The 20,726-nt window shown below is 40.0% G+C and overlaps 1 protein-coding gene, 1 non-coding gene and 1 pseudogene across 2 annotated transcripts in view; 2 read left to right on the top strand and 1 right to left on the bottom strand.

Moving 5' to 3' along the window:
• Positions 1 to 20,726, top strand: part of POLR2B (RNA polymerase II subunit B) — a 47,539-nt gene that overhangs the window by 22,256 nt on the left and 4,557 nt on the right. Inside the window, exons 11-21 of the mRNA XM_066232594.1 lie at positions 1,174 to 1,317; positions 2,022 to 2,161; positions 2,260 to 2,371; positions 7,578 to 7,732; positions 8,462 to 8,660; positions 9,314 to 9,482; positions 17,064 to 17,160; positions 18,534 to 18,628; positions 19,660 to 19,910; positions 19,990 to 20,079; positions 20,605 to 20,712. Coding sequence (XP_066088691.1) covers positions 1,174 to 1,317; positions 2,022 to 2,161; positions 2,260 to 2,371; positions 7,578 to 7,732; positions 8,462 to 8,660; positions 9,314 to 9,482; positions 17,064 to 17,160; positions 18,534 to 18,628; positions 19,660 to 19,910; positions 19,990 to 20,079; positions 20,605 to 20,712 — 1,560 coding nt within the window. The remainder of the gene's footprint in view (positions 1 to 1,173; positions 1,318 to 2,021; positions 2,162 to 2,259; positions 2,372 to 7,577; positions 7,733 to 8,461; positions 8,661 to 9,313; positions 9,483 to 17,063; positions 17,161 to 18,533; positions 18,629 to 19,659; positions 19,911 to 19,989; positions 20,080 to 20,604; positions 20,713 to 20,726) is intronic.
• Positions 1,805 to 1,880, bottom strand: TRNAM-CAU (transfer RNA methionine (anticodon CAU)). The gene has a single exon. It is a non-coding gene; the product is annotated as a tRNA-Met (tRNA).
• Positions 9,950 to 10,349, top strand: LOC136306334 (prefoldin subunit 4 pseudogene; annotated as a pseudogene).

Below are 20,726 nucleotides of genomic sequence, written 5' to 3'. Positions count from 1 at the left end.
TTCTCCCTGGAGGTGGGTCAGATGGCTTTTAGAGAGGTGGTAATGTGTCACCAGGCACAGCAGAATGGGCAAGTGCAGTGCCTTTCTTCTGTGGTCAGAGCTGGCGAGGAAAGGGTGTTTGGCAATGTTGCTAGAGTTCAGAAGTTTGGGAACAGGTAGGGGCAGGTCATTTGGGACTTCACTGAGAAGAGCTTTAATGTCATCCTCTATAGTTGTTAGGGAACTGTTTTAAAATTTTTTAAATGTCCGGGAGATGTGAACATACGTGTTTTACTGTAACTGAGGAAGATAGATAGAGGGGACATTGCAGGGACTTAAGAGGTGATGGCAGCAGTATAGGGAAGAGGTAAGGGGTTGGTGTATTGGAGTGACATTGGGAATGGAGGGGTTGGGTTTTTGAGAAAATTTGAAATAGAATGGACAGGATATATTCATAGATGTGTGATAAGAGGAAGTCCGAGACAAAATGATTTTGAGATTTCTGGATTGGAAGATTAAGGGAAGGGTGATGCCATTAATCATGAGGGGAGACTTAGGAAGAGGAAGAAGGTGTGGATTGTAGGGGTGAGGAAGATGGTGATTTGTTGTTAGGTATATTAAGCTTATATTGCTTGCTTTATAACTCTCTAACTGTAACCTTACTTATAAGTACAGTATCACCTTGCTTAAATCCTTTATAAGTATTGAATCTCCTTGTTGGATTCAGGGGCCTCAGCCTGAAAAAAGGACTGGAATGGTTTAGTGATGGCTGCTATGGTCAAAGGAATCTGAGTTCGTAGCGTTTAATGTTTACAGAATGCCTGATGTGTGCCCAGTACTGTTCTAGGTACTGGGATGCAACAGAGAACAAACCAAAGAAATCCCCATCCTTGTGGAACTAACAACCTAGTGGTGGGAGACAGACCATAAAGAAAGCTTTATGTGGTATGCCGGTATGTTAGAACTGTACATTCCGTATTTACCATCCTGTACCCTGTTTAAAGGGTCAGTTAAGTTATGGAAGTTATGGGGGAAAGGTTATCCAGGGAAAGAGTGGAGAAAGGAGGGATTGGGTCCATTTGACACTCAATGGATTATATGTAAAACAGTGACTTTATCTCACCCAGTATTTGCCAAAAATGTGATAGTGTAAGAGAAATACTCAAACTTGAAAGATTTGCCATTGTTTTCTAGGTATTAAACCGCCTGACTTTTGCATCTACTCTCTCTCACCTGCGTCGTTTAAATTCTCCTATCGGTAGAGATGGCAAGTTGGCAAAACCAAGACAGTTGCATAATACCTTGTGGGGAATGGTGTGTCCTGCTGAGACCCCAGAGGTATGTGTTAGAATTTACATTCAGAACAAAAAGTCTGCCGATTATTATGTAGGATATAATTGCTTTCAGAGTGAATTTTTATTTAATTACCGGTATTTCATATAGTTTAGAATAATATATATATATATATATATATATATATATATATATATTTTTTTTTTTTTTTTTTTTTTTTTTTTGTATTTTTCTGAAGCTGGAAACAGGGAGAGACAGTCAGACAGACTCCCGCATGTGCCCGACCAGGATCCACCCGGCACGCCCACCAGGGGGCGACGCTCTGCCCACCAGGGGGCGATGCTCTGCCCCTCCAGGGTGTTGCTCTGTCGTGACCAGAGCCACTCTAGCGCCTGGGGCAGAGGCCAAGGAGCCATCCCCAGCGCCTGGGCCATCTTTGCTCCAATGGAGCCTTAGCTGCGGGAGGGGAAGAGAGAGACAGAGAGGAAGGAGAGGGGGAGGGGTGGAGAAGCAGATGGGCGCTTCTCCTGTGTGCCCTGGCCGGGAATCGAACCCGGGACCTTTGCACATGAGGCCGACGCTCTACCACTGAGCCAAACGGCCAGGGCCTCCAGAATAAAATATATATATTTTTTGAAAGTAAGAGTAAATTCTGAAATCAAACGGAAAGAAAAGTGTTTAAGGAAAAGAACTTTGATAGGCATGTTAAATCAGTGTGACTAATTATTTGTTATATTTATTATTGCAAGGGCCATGCTGTAGGACTTGTGAAGAATTTAGCTCTGATGGCTTATATTTCAGTTGGATCTCAACCTTCTCCAATTCTGGAATTTTTAGAAGAATGGAGTATGGAAAATTTAGAAGAAATTTCTCCTGCGGCTATTGCTGAGTGTGTACAGATGCAATTTTTAAAAAGCTATTATTAATCTTTGGTTATAGCCCAAGATAGAGTTAATAAGTGCAAAATGCTTTTGTTTTGTATTCTAGTGCAACCAAGATTTTTGTTAATGGCTGTTGGGTTGGAATACATAAAGATCCTGAACAACTTATGAACACTCTAAGAAAATTGCGGCGTCAGATGGACATCATTGTGTCTGAAGTAAGGGTCTATAATTAAGTAAGAGGGCATGATCTGTGAGATTTCTAAACAAGCCATAAGACTAGGGAAAATTATTGTTGTATTGGCATCTTAAAATTTTTTCTATTGAATTTATTGGTGTGGTGTTGTCATTTTTAACTGGTTTCCCTTGAACTGTAGAGTACATTGTCAAAAGTGTAGGTGATGTTTTGAGCTAACATCAGTTAGTGGAAGGCAATGTTTTTTGTTTTGTTTTGTTTTTTAAAGAGAGAGTCAGAGAGAGGGATAGATAGAGGTAGGCAGGAACAGAGAGAGATGAGAAGCATCAATCATCATTTTTTCATTGTGACACCTTAGTTGTTCATTGATTGCTTTCTCTATGTGCCTTTACTGTGGGGCTACTGCTGATCGAGTAACCCCTTGCTCAAGCCAGCAACCTTGGGTCCAAGCTGGTGAGCTTTTGCTCAAACCAGATGAGGCTGCGCTCAAGCTGGCGACCTCGGGGTTTCGAACCTGGGTCCTCTGCATCCCAGTTGGACGCTCTATCCACTGCGCCACTGCCTGGTCTGGCGGCAGTGTTTTTCAACTGCCGGCTAAATGTATTTTAGGAATTAGAACTCAAATTGTATTTTAAAGTAAAAGGAATTTTTTTGAGGATCTTTTTGTAAGGCTGAAAACAGTGCTTTTAAAAGGGAATAATTATCTCTGATCTTTGTCTGAATACAGAGATTTATTCATAAAGTATGATGCACCTTTAATTGAGTCTCTCATATTTAGGCGGATATTGAAATGCTTTGGAATAAGAGTAGATTTAAAAAAAAATTAGGATACAGTGTGAACAGGAGAAGTGACCATCTGCTCTCCCCCCCTTCTCCCTCTCTTCCTTCATACAGTAGCTCGATTGGTTCAAGTGTGGCCCCAGGTGCTGAGGATAACTTGGTTGGTCCCACTGCATTAGCCTCAGGTGCTAAAAATAGCTTGGTACTTGAGTATTGGCCCGGTCAGGGTACATGTGGGAGTATGCCTCATTACTTCTCCTCCTCACCTAAGAAAAAGAAAATTTACTGCCTGACCAGTCGGTGGCGCAGTGGCTAGAGTGTTAGACTGGAATGTGGAAGACCCAGGTTCAAAACCCTGAAGTTGCCAGCTTGAGCGTGGGCTCATCTGGCTTGAGTTCAGGGTTGCTGGCTTGAGCGTGGAATCATAGACATGTCCCATGGTCACTGGCTTGAGCTCAAAGGTTACTGGCTGGAAACTCAAGGTCGGTGGGTTGAGCCCAAGGTCTCTGGGTTGAGCAAGGGGTCTCTTGCTCTTCTGTAGCCCCCCAGTCAAGGCGTGTATGAGAAAGCAATCAATGAACAATTAAGTCCCAATGAAGAATTGATGCTTCTCATCTCTCTCCCATCCTGTCTGTCCCTATCTGCCCCTCTCTCTGACACTCTGTATCACCAAAAAAACAAAAATATTTATGTATGTATGTATATATATATATATGTGTGTGTGTGTGTGTGTATGTAAAAAAAAGATGTGTGTGTGTGCATGAGCTTTATTACTTCCCAAAATAGGGCTTTTATCTTCGGTGTACTGTATTAAGGGATATGGCTCAGGTTTTTTATTCTCCCAAATTTATTCTTGGGATCTGTCTAGGTCAGTGGTAGTCAACCTGGTCTCTACCGCCCATTAGTGGGCATTCCAGCTTTCATGGTGGGCGGTAGTGGAGCAACCAAAGTATAAATAAAAAGATAGATTTAACTATAGTAAGTTGTTTTATAAAGATTTATTCTGCCAAAATTAGCGAAAATCTGACATAAAGTACTTGGTAAGTAATTACTATTTTATGCTTTAACTTGCTGTAACTCTGCTTTATAAACTATATAAAGTAAAGTTACTTCCCTACTTTATAAATCACCATTACTGTGGGACCGGTGGGTGGTTAGAAAATTTTACTACTAACAGAGATACAAAAGTGGGCGGTACGTATAAAAAGGTTGACCACCCCTGGTCTAGGTCAAAGTGGATTCAGAGGGAAACTGGAAGGCACTTAAGCCAGTAGCCGGTTTCCTTTCTACCTAGCAAAGTAGAGAAGTGAGTTTGATTGCTCTCCAGGGGTCAGGAAACTTTTTGGCTGAGAGAGCCATGAACACCACATATTTTAAAATGTAATTCCATGAGAGCCATACAACAACCCTTGTACATTATGCATTATCCAATAAAAATTTGGTGTTGTCTGGAGGACAGCTGTGATTGGCTCCAGGGACCCACAACCATAAACATGAGTAGTAGGAAATGAATGGATTGTAATACATGAGAACGTTTTATATTTTTAACATTATTTTTTTTATTAAAGGTTTGTCTGCAAGCCAGACGCAGCCATCAAAAGCACCACATCTGGCTCGCAAGCCATAGGTTCCCGACCCCTGCTCTAAGCCTTCCTCTAGCAGGCACACACCCTAGGTTTTGTTTGACCCAGGCATTTTAACAGCTTGTGGGCAGGAAAAGGGTGTTCCATATGTGGGCAGGTAGGGCTAAAATAACCTAAGAACTGTGGTATTTTCATGATTAACTTGTTAATGCCACGTTTTTCTGTTGAGAGCTTCCTTCACCTTTTCTGTATTCTCATGTAAAATTAAAAATTTCATGCTGTTTTAGGCATTTTTACCTTTCCATGTGCCCATTCTCTCAACTTGGAATGTTTCTGCTCCCTGTCTCCCAAGTCTTCTCAAAACCAGGTATTGGGGAGAAGGTGTTCTTATTACTTTTTTTCAGGTAAACTCACACTGCAAAGTATGTATTGACACCCGTCTCCTTCAGGATACCTTACCTAGCCTCCAGGTTAGATTTAGATCAGAGGTTGGTAGACATTTCAGTGAAGGGCCAGATATTAAATATTTCAGGCTTTGTTTACCGTACAGTGTCTGTTGCTTATTCAACCCTGCTGTTGTAGTGAAAAGCAGCCACAGACAATATGTGAACCAATAAAAGTTTATTGACAAAAAACAGATGGCAAGTGAGGACAGATCTGGCCTGTAGGCTGTTCACTGACCTCTGTATTTCGATTTCTGTTACTATAGATAGCATGTTTACCTAAATACGTCTGACAGAATATTTATATGACATAGTAACTATTGATTCATTTGCTTGACTCACTCACTACACTGTTAACTCCTCAGAGACAGGAAACATGTCTCACCATGCTTTTGGATTTTTCGCTTCATGCCTGGTGCCTGACATATAGTAGACCTTGAATGTTTCTGGACATAAATAAATCGACCTGTGTGCTTGGACTAGGCACTTGATCTCTTTTTGGAGAGTGATGTTGGGAGCTGTTAAGTGGGAGAATTGTGTATTTTTTTCAGAAGTCTATTTTTCTTATCCTTCCTATTTTCTGATAACCAGAAGTTCTCATTTTACCTCTTCTAACTTGATTCACTATAGGACTGGTTAGGCTTTCCTGTCAGTCGTCTTCTGTAAACCTACTAAATACTAAAGGACATCTGTTTCCTTTGGAATGCAAGAAAATTGTGTTTGGCCTTTGAGAGGACATAGCTCAATTTATGTTCTCCTGTTAAGTTAATAGACGTGTGTGTGTGTGTGTGTGTGTGTGTGTGTATTTTTTTTTTTTTTTAGAAATTTAAGGGGATGACATTGGTCAATAAGAATACATAGGTTTCAGGTAAACATCTCTATAGCATTTGAACTAGACCTATATTCCATTAGGAATTCTAAGGATTCAAGACAAGACAATGCGTTTGAAAGCAATGTCTTTCTGGGACTTGAGAATGACATTAATGATATTTTTGCTGACAGACACAGTGTTTCACCTCATTGTTTTCTAAGGACAGGAAGTGGACTAAGAACTTGGGAACATTTTCTTTTTATTGTCTTTGACGCTTTAGTTTTGAAGAACTTGATGTTTTTGATAAAGCTTTTTATGATATACTATTGTTTTTAAACTGAGTAATCCAGATCTTTTCCTTTCTTAAATAGACCCAATCTTTTCTTTAATAAAAGTATCCAGATGTTATTTCACTTTTTTAAAGTACTTTTGTGGAGAAATAGCAATCTACTTTTTCATTTGCCAACTCCTTGGCTATTCATTTTGTAGCTTTCAAGATTATATATTAGACCTAGATGACTCATTTGAAATTCTTATTTGTTTCCTTTTTGACTTATTTTTTTTATATTTAGGCTCATAAAATTTTGCAGGGCCTTTAGTAATTACTATGTTCTTTATTGCAAATTTTTGGTATTTTCTAAGAATTTATTTTTAGCACTCTCCGGTAGAAATATAATGTGAGCTACATATTCAATTTAAATCCTTCTAGTTGCTATATTAAAAATGTAGAAAACAAAGGAAAATAATTTTATTAATATATTTGACCTGATACATCTAAAATATTGCAATTTCAATATAAAATCAAAATAAATATTAAAAAATTTTACATTCTTTTTTTTTCTGGTATTATTTTAGAAATCCAGTGTATAGTTTTTACATATAGCATATCTCAGTTTGCTTTGGCCACATTTTAGGTGCTTAGTAGTGACATGTGGCTAGTGACTACTATATTGGACAGCTAGACTGATATCATTTATCTAATATACTGTTCACAAAAATTAGGGGATATTTCAAAATAAATATGAAGTGATTGAAAACATTTGATTTTTTTTTAAACAAGAACATTAGAAAAGCAAACAACAAGTCAAAGAAAGTTGTTCAGTTAAGCAAGTGAATGCAAAACCAGCTTTTATTTCATTGATGAAAATGCACTGTATAAAAGACTGAAAGTACTTGAGTATCTGCACGTTCCCTGATCCCCTAGTTTTTGTGAGCGATAGGTGAGTGGGAGAAGTCAGTCTTATTATTGGGAAAGTGTTAAGGCAAAGTGATATAGGGCTGTTTATTGAAAAGTTGCAGAGTGAAATATATGTGAGGCAAAATAAGAAATTGTCAATTATTAATAGTAAAGAAAAAAACATTTTTTCTTTTACTTTATCTTATATGACATTATTACCGAATGTTGCTGTTCAGCTTTATAATTGCGAAGGTTAGATATTTATCCTTTATAAGATTTTAAATTATACCCAGGTTTTTAGTATATTAAATAATGGTAAACTAAGATTTGTTCATTTTGTTTGATAAATTCATTACAAGTTTTATTGTATTTTTAGCTAAGCCTTAAGGATACAGAAAAAATAAAAGTCCATGAGACTTTTTTTTTATATCTAGGTTTCTATGATCAGAGATATTCGAGAGAGGGAGATTCGGATCTATACAGATGCAGGCCGTATTTGTAGACCACTTCTGATTGTGGAAAAACAAAAGCTACTGCTGAAGAAGAGACATATTGATCAGTTGAAAGAGAGAGAATATAACAACTACAGGTAAGTACATGCAGTGAGAAAAAAATTGAGATATAATTTGCATACCAAAAAAATAATGATTTTAAAGTAAGCAGTGCAGTGCAGTGGTTTTTAGTATGTTCACAAGATTGTGCAACCTGCACCACTCTAATTTCAGAACATTTTTTCATAACCCCCCCAAAAACTGTACTCATTAGCAGTCTTATTTGTTTTTCTTAATTTTTGTTATCAAATAAGGGACTTACCAGGTTTTGTTTAACTTAAAAGTCTTTGTGACACATTAAAGCCTAGTAATAGTAACAAATATAAATAACATAACATAAACAATATTTGATAATTTGATAAAAAGATTTTTTTTAAAAATTTACTTTTCTAAGACTGTACATATTTATATTGTAAAAAATTCAAACTATGTATAATAAAAGACTCCAATTCATATTCTCCACTTCAAAAGTAAATACTGTTAACAAATTGGGTATATGTTTCTTCAGACCTTAATATGTGTATTTATATACTTACCCCCTACCGCCACAGTTTCTTTAGAACAAAGCAAAACAAACTAATAATAATAATGTTCAATAACTAGCTTTTTTTCAATGTTAATAATAATATACCTATTTAGAGCTCTTTCTATATCAGGAAATATAGGCATAGGAATACCTATGTATTCTACAATACTTTATTATAGAATGCCTAGTTAGTTAAAAGAGTTCAGGGAATAAGGAAATTAAGAGAATGCTTCTTTTTCAGTTGGCAGGATCTTGTGGCCAGTGGGGTAGTAGAATATATCGATACTCTAGAAGAAGAAACAGTGATGCTTGCAATGACTCCAGATGATTTACAGGAGAAAGAAGTAGCTTACTGTTCCACTTATACACACTGTGAGATTCACCCATCAATGATTCTTGGTGTCTGTGCATCTATTATTCCATTTCCTGATCATAACCAGGTTAGTAGCTGTTTTTAAATTCTTAATTTGTGAGGAATTGGGGGAAGTAGATTAAAAGAGTAGTTTTTAAAGAAAAGTTGTTTCTTTTTGAGGGTGGGAGGAGAGAGATAAGAAACATCAATCCCTAGTTACTTCAGTTTAGTAGTTTATTGATTGCTTCTCATATGTGCCTTGATTAAGGGGCTCAAGCTAGTGACCTTGGGCTCAAGCCAGTGACCTTTGGGTTTCAAGCTAGCGACCTTTGGGCTCTAGCCAGCGACCTTGGGATCATGTCAGTGATCCCATGCCAGCAGTCCCTTGCTAAAGCTGGTAAGCCCACGCTAAAGCCTATGAGCCTATGCTCTAGTGGATCTCGGGGATTTGAACCTTGGACTTCAGCGTCCCAGGCTGACACTCAATCCACTGTACTACCATTGGTCAAGCTGAGAGAAAAGCCTTTTAATGAAAAGGCTTTGAACTCCTATAGAATTAGCGTTTAACATGCTTATTCTTGTGTTTCACTGTTAAGAACCATAATTAATTATTCCAAAGGGTTTATTTGCCTTTCAGAAAAAAACAAACTTTACCAATCTTATTCTCATTTAACCTGTAAAGTCTATTTCTTTGGTAATAATTAAATTTTTATTGATTTTTCTGTTTATTTCTACATTCAGTCCCCTAGAAACACATACCAGTCCGCTATGGGTAAGCAGGCTATGGGAGTTTATATCACCAACTTTCATGTTCGTATGGATACATTGGCCCATGTTCTTTATTATCCTCAAAAACCACTTGTGACCACACGATCTATGGAGTATCTACGATTTAGAGAGCTGCCAGCGGGTATGTTCAGTTTCGTTCTACATTTTTTAAGATGCTGTTGTGCTTAAGGCGCTTTTCTGGGTGCTTGGGAAGGTTATTAAAATGCATATGACCTAGTCACTATTCTATGGAATTTATAATGTGGTAGGAAACAGGAACACAATTAAATGAAAAGGTAGAGATGGTGAAAGTGTTAGGATGGACGTACAGGGTCCTTTGGTAGCAGAGTGAAGGAGATGATTGATTCCTATTGAGAGTCTAGATCCAAATTCACGGGGGAGGTAGCATTTTAGACTAGAGTTGATGAAAGGGTATTTGAGTTTGAGACAGGTTTTCAGCAGGTCTGGAACCAAGAACACATGTCATTAGTCATGTTAGTTTGATATGATTGGAGTGTAAATTCATGGGAGTCAAGGTTGGTCTAATAGTGTGGAGGACATCAGGTTGAATTTCATTTTGCGGATGAAGACCCACTCAGGAGTCCTAAGATGGGGGCCACCATGAAGAAGGCGGCTGCAGAAGATGTCAGTGTTACCTTTGAAGATCAACAAAAGATAAACAGATTTGCATGGAACACAAGTAGAATCACAGGGCTGAAGGAAGAAATAGACATAAAAAAGAAACAACTCCAAAATTTAGAAGCTGTTTGCGAGGACATCATGCTTGCAGATGATGACTGCTTAATGATACCTTATCAACTGGTGATGTTTTCATTAGCCATTCTCAAGAAGAAACAGAAATGTTAGAAGAAGCAAAGAGTAATTTGCAAGAAGAAATGACGCCTTAGAATCCTGAGTGGAGCCAACTTAGCAGGTGTTAGCAGATTTGAAAGTTCAGTTATATGCAAAATTTGGGAGCATCATAAACCTTGAAGCTGATGAAAGCTAAACACTTTATTAAAATAGTTTTTCAATTTGTTTAGTAAACTTGAATATTATTTAAGTGATAATTTCCCTTCAAATGACATGGAAAGCAAAACTCTTTTTAAAATTTTTTTCATTTATTTAACGGAAATGCCTATTTTCACACATTGTGCTTATTTATTTTATATATATATATATTTTTTTTTTACAGAGGCAGAGATAGACAGGGACAGACAGACAGGAATGGAGAGAGATGAGAAGCATCAATCATCAGTTTCTCATTGCACATTGCAGCTTCTTAGTTGTTCATTGATTGCTTTCTCACATGTGCCTTAACCGCGGGCCTTCAGCAGACCGAGTAACCCCCTGCTGGAGCCAGCGACCTTGGGTCTAAGCTGGTGAGCTCTTTGCTCAAGCCAGATGAGCCCGCGCTCAAGCTGGCGACCTCGGGGTCTCGAACCTGGGTCCTTCCGCATCCCAGTCCGATGCTCTATCCACTGCGCCACCACCTGGTCAGGCTTATTTTATATTTTTAAGAGAAGACTATTCATCTGTGTATTTTGCATAACGATTATATCAAGTGTAGGGTTATATGTCTTGTTATTAAACACAGTTAAGCAAAAAAAAAACAAAAACCAGTTTTTTTGAGGAAGGAAGTAATACAGTTAGAAATTTATTTTAGGAATATCGTAGCAGTCATCTGAGGAGTAGAGTCGGGTACAGTATTAGTATTAGCACAATGATAATTCAGAGGTTTTTGCAGTGGTCTAAGTGAGAACTGGTAAGGCCCTAAAGAAATGAAAAGACTAAGGGGGAGATGTATGTTGGAATACACTTGCTAGGACTTGATGTCTGATAGGATGTGTGACAATGAAGAGGGGAAGAATTAGAAGTATTTATGGTGTTCCTGGCTTGGGAGATGATTGTTATTAAGGTTGGGAGCATATTAGAAGGAAGTGGTTCTGAAGATAAGATAAATTCATTTTGCAATCTGTTGATTTTGAGCTGCTGCCAGAGCATCTAAAAAGTGATCTTCTATTAATGAGTTGCAAATGTGGTTTGAAAGAAGGTCAAATCTAGAGCTGTGATGATTTTGATATATTAATGGTAAGTATAGATAACTATGAAATTGCTGAGGTTAAATTCAGAGTTAGAATACAGGCAGAGACAGACAGAACTTTAGGCACTAAGAAGAGAAATCAGGAGAGAGGATTTGAGACATGGCTGGGAGATGAATCAGGGGTTTGCAGGAGGAGATTATCAAGGAGACTGGAAGACAGGCAGAATGGCGCGGAGAAGTCAGAAGGGTATGAGGGGTGAATATTAAAGGAGAGAACATAGTTCTCTGGCAAAGTTGTCTTATTGTATTAACAGAATTTGGCTTTGTGTGTAACATTATTTATTTAGTAAAGTATGCCTTGTAAGTAGTGGCTTTAAATTATTAACTATTAATATATATAAGGGATCTAACATTTTGATAGCAGATTCTCACAGGTTAGAATGATTTGTTTTTAAAGTCCTCTACAAGGGGTTACTCTTGTCTTGAAAAACAAAAGCTGTTGCCTGACCAGGCGGTGGCGCAGTGGATAGAGCATTGAACTGGGATGTGGAGGACCCAGGTTCGAGACCCTGAGGTCACCAGCTTGAGCCCAAGGTCGCTGGCTTGAGCAAGGAATCACTTGGTCTGCTCTAGTTCCCCAGTCAAGGCACATATGAGAAAGCAATCAATGAACAACTAAGGAGCCGCAACAAAGAATTGATGTTTCTCATCTCTCTCCCTTCCTGTCTGTCTGTCCCTCTCTCTGACCCTCTGTCACAAAAAAATAAAAATAAAAAAGAAACAAAAAAGCAAAAGCTGTTAGGTTTTCTACAGTATGCTCATCTCTTTGGGCCATGCTTACAGTTCTATGTTTTCATCAATGCATAGATACTAGTTTCTTTATAGCTAGAGAAGAAAAATAGAACTGAAGGATTGGATTTGTAATAAAGTGTTCCTTTGGCACTGACATGAAGTGGTGAGGGCATGGCTGGTAAGGACTGTGTGCCTTTTAGTTCTGTTACTGTTTTGTGCCTTAGTCATGTTATTATTTTAAAAATTTTGAGATAATTTCAAACTTAAAAGTTTAGGAGTATACATATAACTCATATACTTTTTTTTTTTTTTTTTTTTTTTGTATTTTTTCTGAAGCTGGAAACGGGGAGAGACAGTCCCGCATGCGCCCGACCGGGATCCACCTGGCACGCCCACCAGGGGGCGACGCTCTGCCCACCAGGGGGCGACCAGAGCCACTCTAGCACCTGGGGCAGAGACCAAGGAGCCATCCCAAGCGCCTGGGCCATCTTTGCTCCAATGGAGCCCCGGCTGCGGGAGGGGAAGAGAGAGACAGAGAGGAAGGAGGGGGTGGGGGTGGAGAAGCAAATGGGCACTTCTCCTATGTGCCCTGGCTGGGAATTGAACCCGGGTCCCCCGCACGCCAGGCCGATGCTCTACTGCTGAGCCAACCGGCCAGGGCCTAACCCGTATACTCTTTATCCGTGTTTGCTAGTTCACATTTTACCACATTTGCCTTATTGTTTCCCTTTCTCTTTCTGAACCATTTGAGAATAAGTGACAGACATGAAGCCACATCACTCTTTAATTCTTCAGTGCATGTTTCTTAAGAGAAAGGATGACTCCATACTGCAGTCATCCAAATGTGGGGGTTAACATTGCTACCCATGTGGTCAGCAGTCCCCAGTTCAGATTTTGCCAGCTGTCCTCATAATGTCCTGCTTGGATCTAGGATCTAATTTAGGACCGTGGATAGCATTTAACTGCATGTCTCTCTGGTTTCTCACTCGGAAACAGCTGCTTAGTCTTCCTTGTCTCTCATGACCATGACGATTTTGAAGAGTTCAGGCAAGTTACTTTGTACATTATTTCTCAAATTGGGTTTTTGCTCCATGAGTCTATTCAGGTTATGACTTTTTGGCAGAAATAGCCGGTTCTGTATTCTCAATGAGGCTGTATTCTCAGTGCGTTGTGTCAAGTCATATGCTGTCTGCCCGTAGTGATTTTAACTTTTATCTTGTGGTGAAGATGGTGTCAGGTTTCTACAGGTTTTGTTAATTATAAGTATTCTGTACTTATTAGTAAGTAATAAGTCTTTCGGGAGGACTTAAGACAATGTAAATATCCCATATATTGTCAAAACTTTCAGCCATTAGTTTACTATGATGATTGTTGCCAAATGGTGATTTTCTAATTCCATCATTTCTTCTATTTGGATACTGAAAGTGTTCCAGATTTCCCAGTGGGAGCATCTTCAAGATGACTTTTTTTTTTTTTTAATTTTTATTTATTTATTTATTTTTTACAGAGACAGAGAGTGAGTCAGAGAGAGGGATAGACAGGGACAGACAGATAGGAACAGAGAGAGATGAGAAGCATCAATCATTAGTTTTTCATTGCGCGTTGCAACACCTTAGTTGCTCATTGATTGCTTTCTCATATGTGCCTTGACCGCGGGCCTTCAGCAGACCGAATAACCCCTTGCGACCTTGGGTTCAAGCTGGTGGGCTTTTGCTCAAACCAGATGAGCCCGCGGTCAAGCTGGCGACCTCGGGGTCTCGAACCTGGGTCCTCAGCATCCCAGTCCGACTCTCTATCCACTGCGCCACCGCCTGGTCAGGCTTCAAGATGACTTTTGATAGGTCCTCGTTTTTTGTTGTTGTTTTTTTTGTTGTTGTTTTTTTGAGAGAGAGACACACACAGACAGGAAGGGAGAGAAATGAGAAGCACCTTAGTTGTTCATTGATTGCTTTCTCATATGTGCCTTGAGCAGGGGGCTATAGCAGACCAAGTGATCGCTTGCTCAAGCCAGCAACCTTGGGCTCAACCCAGTGACATGGGATTGTATATGGTCCTACGCTCAGGCCAGTGACCCTGTGCTGAAGCTGGTGAGCCTGCGCTCAAGCTGGTGACTTCGGGGTTTTGAATCTGGGTCCTCAGCTTCGTAGGTCGATGCTCTATCCACTGCCACCACCTGGTCAGGCAGGTCCTTGTTGTTCTTTGCTTCTTTGCATTTTGCTTCACCTTGTGCTTTCATTCCCTAAATACAGACTCAGCCATTTCTTCTTTTAGTGAAGGATAGTGTGTATAAACCAAAATCCGGGTGCTAGACGTGCTCCTTGCTATTAGAATGTCATCTAGGTACTCTCAGCTGATAAAACTAGGGGAAAAATATTCATATACCCTTACACACCCTTTTGTCTACTTTATCTGTATATTAAACAATCATGAGTATATCACTATATCACTATTTCCCATCCCAGTCCAACCCCACAGTGTTTATTTTAGAACTGCATTCTCTGACAGTGAGGAACCTGGCTCCCATTGTCCTCAATCTGTTTACTTCTTTACTCAATCTGTTGTTGGAACCAATCTCCTGACCATCCTGACCGAATTATTGGCCCTGGACCTTGCCTGACATTCCAGGTGCATTGGCTAAATTCTGAACCCTGACCAAGGGGAACAGGCCAATCAGTTTATCTTAAGGAAGGTTTTTTTATTAGAATCATTCCTGCTTCTGTAGAATACTGTTAACCTTGATTGACATATTCTGTGTGCAAAGACTCTTGTGACTAAAGTTCACTTTGACTTAAAGTGGGTCGGGACTTTGAGCCTCTTCAGTGCTGAGCTGAGGCTTGAAATGGGGGAAGCTGGAGGCTCATCTCGCCTGACACTGCCCTTCCCTCGGAGAGTTTCATACTCGCCTTCCCCCCTTTGCAAAGCAATCTAGCTTTTTCTGTGCACAACGTAAATACGCAAACCTTTCAAGGTGCTCAGAAGAAATGCCTTCATGGCTATGCTTCTTCTTTAGAGTGCAGTCTGTAGTCTGTATTTATATTGTGCTAGGTTTATAGTTAGAACAAGCATTTAGTGTTATCTGTTAAGTAGGCTTGTGATCTCAGATTCCTACAGAGTTAGGACGGATTGGTGAATATTTGGTGAGTGGAGAGAGTTTGCCTTTCTCTTGAGTTTAGCTCTATTGGGCTTCAGCTGTGGTTGTGATGTGTATATGCAGACTCAGTGATGCCAGATATGATTTTTCAAGAAAAGTTTGAAATCTAAGTTTTTGTGTGAATTTACCCTTTAAAATGTTAGGAATGAATTCAGCTTAAAGACAAACTCTGGAATCAACTACCCTAGGCCAGTATGTTTAAAACAGCCTGTAGAAAGCTGCCAGGGCATTTAGGGAGCAGGTATGGTTGTCAGGGAGGAGGACCTGCCCTTTGCACACATGGCTTCCTCCAAAGCTGTTTCTAGTGTGGGTTGGGGATCAGAGACTTGAAGGGGTGTGTCTGCAGTGTCCCAGCCCAGACCGGCAGCACTGCCACCCTTACCTCACTCCGCGTGTTAAAACAGGCACATCCTGGCCCTGGCCAGTTGGCTCAGTGGTAGAGCATCGGCCTGGCGTGCGGGGGACCCGGATTCGATTCCTGGCCAGGGCACATGGGAGAAGCACCCATTTGCTTCTCCACCCCCTCTGTCTCTCTCTTCCCCTCCCGTAGCCAAGGCTCCATTGGAGCAAAGATGGCCCGGGCGCTGGGGATGGCTCCTTGGCCTCTGCCCTAGGCGCTAGAGTGGCTCTGGTTGCGGCAGAGCAATGCCCCGGAGGGGCAGAGCATCGCCCCCTGGTGGGCAGAGCGTGGCCCCTGGTGGGTGTGCCGGGTGAATCCTGGTTGGGCGCATGCGGGAGTCTGTCTGACTGTCTCTCCCCGTTTCCAGCTTCAGAAAACTACAAAAAACAAAAAAACAAAAAACTGGCACATCCTGCTGTACACAGAAAGGAGGAAGTCAATGGCGGGTGCGTCTTTTCACAAAGGATGGGTTCTTTGAAAATTGAATTAGTTTACGGAAGCAAATGAAAGATTTTTTCAGATTCAGATAATTAAAACGTTCAATCATTCAAAGTTTGGTTCCCTTATAGTCCATAGTCATAGTTTTTAGTCCACATTTGAAATATTTATATCAAGATATTATGTTAAATACAACTTTAGAGTAGAGTGTATTTTAATTTTTGGAAAATCTTATGATTCACATATATATGGATTATGTTCATTGAAACTGCATTCATATGCAACAATCATTTCTTATATTGTAACCTAGTGTTTTCCTTTTTAAATACTTGTTTTGTTTTTTACAGTCTCATTAAAAGTAGTGTTGGCAGTAGCAACCGAGAATAGGGTTGAGATGGCAAAGATACAATATCGCTCTTTTGGTGGCGGAGGGGGAGGATCTAGGAGCAGAGTAGGGCTGGGAAAAGGTAGTACCAGGTTCAGACCTAACACCAGAAATCAGCGTACAGCCTTTCAGCTTTGGGATCATGGATAACTTACTTAATTACCTCATTCTGATCATGAGAATAACAGTACTTTGTCTATGGCACAGGGTTACTGTGAGAATCATGAGACTTGGTTTGGGGAGGCACTGTATAAATCTGAGGTAACATAGAATCACTAGTTCTAGCAAAGAACACATTGGGAATGTCTGTTCTGAGGGGTTGCTTGTATTAAATACTAAGCCTCAGAGTAGTTGCCTCAGAGATTGCTATTCCAACAGGAATAGACTTTGACAGTTACCATCGTGAAAACATCTGTGGCAAATATGATAAAATAAAACTCATGTAAAAGAAAGGGGCGGTTTTCCTTTATTTTCCGGATGATGCTTTAATGTGTGCTCTTCAATGCACCACAGGTATCAACTCAATCGTGGCCATTGCATCGTACACTGGATACAATCAGGAAGACTCTGTCATCATGAATCGTTCAGCTGTGGACCGGGGCTTTTTCAGGTCAGCTATTTATAAAAGTTGTCAAACACAGATACATCGGAAATACTGATATTTTAATCAAAAAGTTCTCAAAAAATAGGTTTGACTTATATGTGTCCAAACATTTTGATAGTTTGGAAGGTCAGGCTGGAAGAAATTTGGATCTGACCGCAGAGAAGTTTTTCTGTGGAGACATTTGTTTGCCCTCATTCCTGAAGCTTTGTGGCTGTCCTGCACATGCGGTTGTGTGGGTGCCGTGTGGAGTGTGGTGAAATCATGCCTGGCTGCAGGAAGCAGAGCGCCTGGCTGGCGGCCATGCTCAGCTGCAGGCACTGCTTCCTATATCTCAGGGTTTCCAGATGCTAATCTTTTTAGCCCCCCATTTGTTTGTAAGCAAATGCATGTTTGCATTTAGATAACATAGAAACATATAATCTTTTTTTATTTTTTTTATTTTTTTTTATTTTTTCATTTTTCTGAAGCTGGAAACAGGGAGAGACAGTCAGACAGACTCCCGCATGCGCCCGACCGGGATCCACCCGGCACGCCCACCAGGGGCGATGCTCTGCCCACCAGGGGGCGATGCTCTGCCCATCCTGGGCGTCGCCATGTTGTGACCAGAGCCACTCTAGCGCCTGAGGCAGAGGCCACAGAGCCATCCCCAGCGCCCGGGCCATTTTTTGCTCCAATGGAGCCTTGGCTGCGGGAGGGGAAGAGAGAGGAGACAGAGAGGAAGGTGCGGCGGAGGGGTGGAGAAGCAAATGGGCGCTTCTCCTGTGTGCCCTGGCCAGGAATCGAACCTGGGTCCTCCGCACGCTAGAAACATATAATCTTAAATAAATAAATCATAATAGGACCCAAGAATAATTGTTAAGTTATAATGTGTTTTCTTTTCGATCTTCTGTTACTATTCTTTTATTAACAATTTCAAATCTATGGCATATGAAGACTAGTTAAACACTGGGAATTTAGAAGAGGCTGGATATTTTTCTGTGGAGTTTCAGAGGATAGCACTAGGACCAGAGGGTGGATGTTGTAGCTTAATATATCACAAACTTCTCACTTGAACTATTGGAACAGATCCTGGGTGACCGTTTATGAAGGTAATTTGGAAGGATTCTTATTTTGGGCAGGAGGTTGGACTCAGTGACATTGGGTCCTTTCTGTTCTTATATGTAAGTTCAGCTTTGTTGATGTTATGGGTCAAATGGTACATGTGTGGCCCATGTAATAGCATTTAGGACTTAAGTCTGACCCTTAATACAGTTAACTCTTACCCTAGATTCATGGTTTAAATTATTTCCCAAATATCAATTAAGTAAAAATTATTGATGTGTCCTAAACACTATTATTAGAGGAGAAGAGAAGTTACCTTCAGAACCATGTGTTTTTAGGTCTGTTTTCTATCGATCATACAAGGAACAGGAGTCTAAAAAAGGATTTGATCAAGAAGAAGTTTTTGAGAAGCCTACACGTGAAACATGCCAGGGTAAGTGATACTGACATTTATATAATGGAACTCAAAGGTAACTTACCATGGTTTTGCTAATTAATTTTTCTAGGTTTTGTCCTCCCCCCCCTTTGATTTTTTTGCCATGTGAGAGTATGTTTTTATGTCATTTTGTAGCTCATATTTAAGAGAATATGTGTTTGCTAAAAGTTTTTGTACCTAGGAATAGGCTTGGTATGAGTTCCATCCTGGTAGATCCTGCTTTGAGGAGGGTATTTGGAATCAGAGCGGTCAGATAATTTCATGGGACACCTCAGATTCATTTTCACTTGTACTGTGTGTGTCTTGTTCTTCAGTTTATTATTTGTTTGGGATCCCTCCACTTTTCACACTGTGGTGTGACCATAATATTTACCTAGTTATAGTATTTGTGTACGTTTAACAAATAAATGAGAGAATATCTAGCATTTTTTGTCTGTTTTAAAAAACTCAAACTTATTTCTGGTTATTTTCACAGACACTTAAAAAATATGAATACAGTAGTATGTATGGAAAGTCCAGGGAAATGGGGTGTCTCGGCTTCAGTTCTGACTTCTCATAGCATAGCGTGAAGTAGGATGTGCTTTGTTTCCCTAGACATCTTCATATTACTTCATTTTCTGGGTGGTTCTATGTAGTAGTAAATTGATGTCCAGTGGAGTTAAGATGACAAAGATAAAATTCATAATTTTCATGGCAGGATGTGTATAGAGAGCCTGGATATTTTCTCATGTAATATAGAGGTCAGAAGATGGCAACACACTTAGCCAGAGTCACCCAGCAAGTGGAGAATCTGATTTGCCAGTGCTCAGTCCAGTGCTTTATACAGCGTTCAGAATAGTTTGTAATACTTGGAATAAGAGTATTATGTTATTGGCCCTGGTGTTTTAGAGATTCCTGTGGACTTCTCTGACTTGGAATTGATTTATATATTTGGTTTTTAATCTTTGTGAGGAGTTCTAGGTGACATTTTAAATACTTGTCTGTGTGGTAGAACCATTTTAGAAAATTCCACGTGTGTTTCCTCACAGGTATGAGGCATGCCATTTATGACAAGCTGGATGACGATGGTTTGATAGCTCCCGGGGTTCGTGTATCAGGAGATGATGTCATTATAGGCAAAACAGTCACCTTGCCTGAAAATGAAGATGAATTAGAGAGCACTAACAGACGCTACACCAAGAGAGATTGTAGCACTTTTCTCAGAACTAGTGAGACGGGCATTGTGGACCAGGTCATGCTAACTCTCAACCAGGAAGGGTATAAATTTTGTAAAATAAGGGTGAGTATAGCACGGCATATCTCTATTTATAGAAAGTACACCAGATTAACTTCACCAACCTATTTTTATGTGAATTCAGGTCCGCTCTGTTAGAATCCCACAGATTGGAGACAAATTCGCCAGCCGACATGGTCAGAAGGGTACTTGTGGTATTCAGTACAGACAAGAGGTAGGTATTTTTTTTATCCTCCTCACTCCTAACCCAGAGTTTTGTTGAACATTTTATTAAATGAAAATTTGCTTTTTTTTTTTTTTTTTTTTTTTTTGGGTGGGGAACAGAGGGAGAGACACAGGAAGAGAGAGAGATGGGAAGAACCAACTCATAGTTGGGCACTTTAGTTGTTCATTGATTGGTAGTGGAGAGGGTGTGCAGGGCGTGGCTCAAGCCAAGGCAGTGACCCCTTGCTCAAGCCAGCAACCCTGCGCTCAAGCTGGTGAGTTTCAAACCTGAAACCTCAGTGTCCCACCCAGATCGACGCTCTATTTACTGCGCCACCACTAGTCTGGCTAAAATTTACTTTAACTTAGAGCCTAAAGGTGATAAAGGCTTGAGTTTTACTTTTAGTGTTGAATAAGTATATGAACATACTGTATTGAACAGAATTTAGGACATAGAAAAATTCATGGGGGGGGGGGTCAGTTCTACTTTCATAGCTTAAGAGATTTAAGTTTCTTTCTAAAAATTGCTTTATAGGATATGCCTTTCACCTGTGAGGGCATCACCCCTGATATCATCATAAATCCCCATGCCATCCCCTCTCGTATGACTATTGGTCACTTGATCGAATGTCTTCAAGGAAAGGTAAAAGATTTTCT

This window comes from Saccopteryx bilineata, chromosome 5, assembly GCF_036850765.1.
Source record: "Saccopteryx bilineata isolate mSacBil1 chromosome 5, mSacBil1_pri_phased_curated, whole genome shotgun sequence".
NCBI classification, from domain to species: domain Eukaryota; kingdom Metazoa; phylum Chordata; class Mammalia; order Chiroptera; family Emballonuridae; genus Saccopteryx; species Saccopteryx bilineata.
This window is presented reverse-complemented; position numbering and strand designations above follow the sequence as displayed.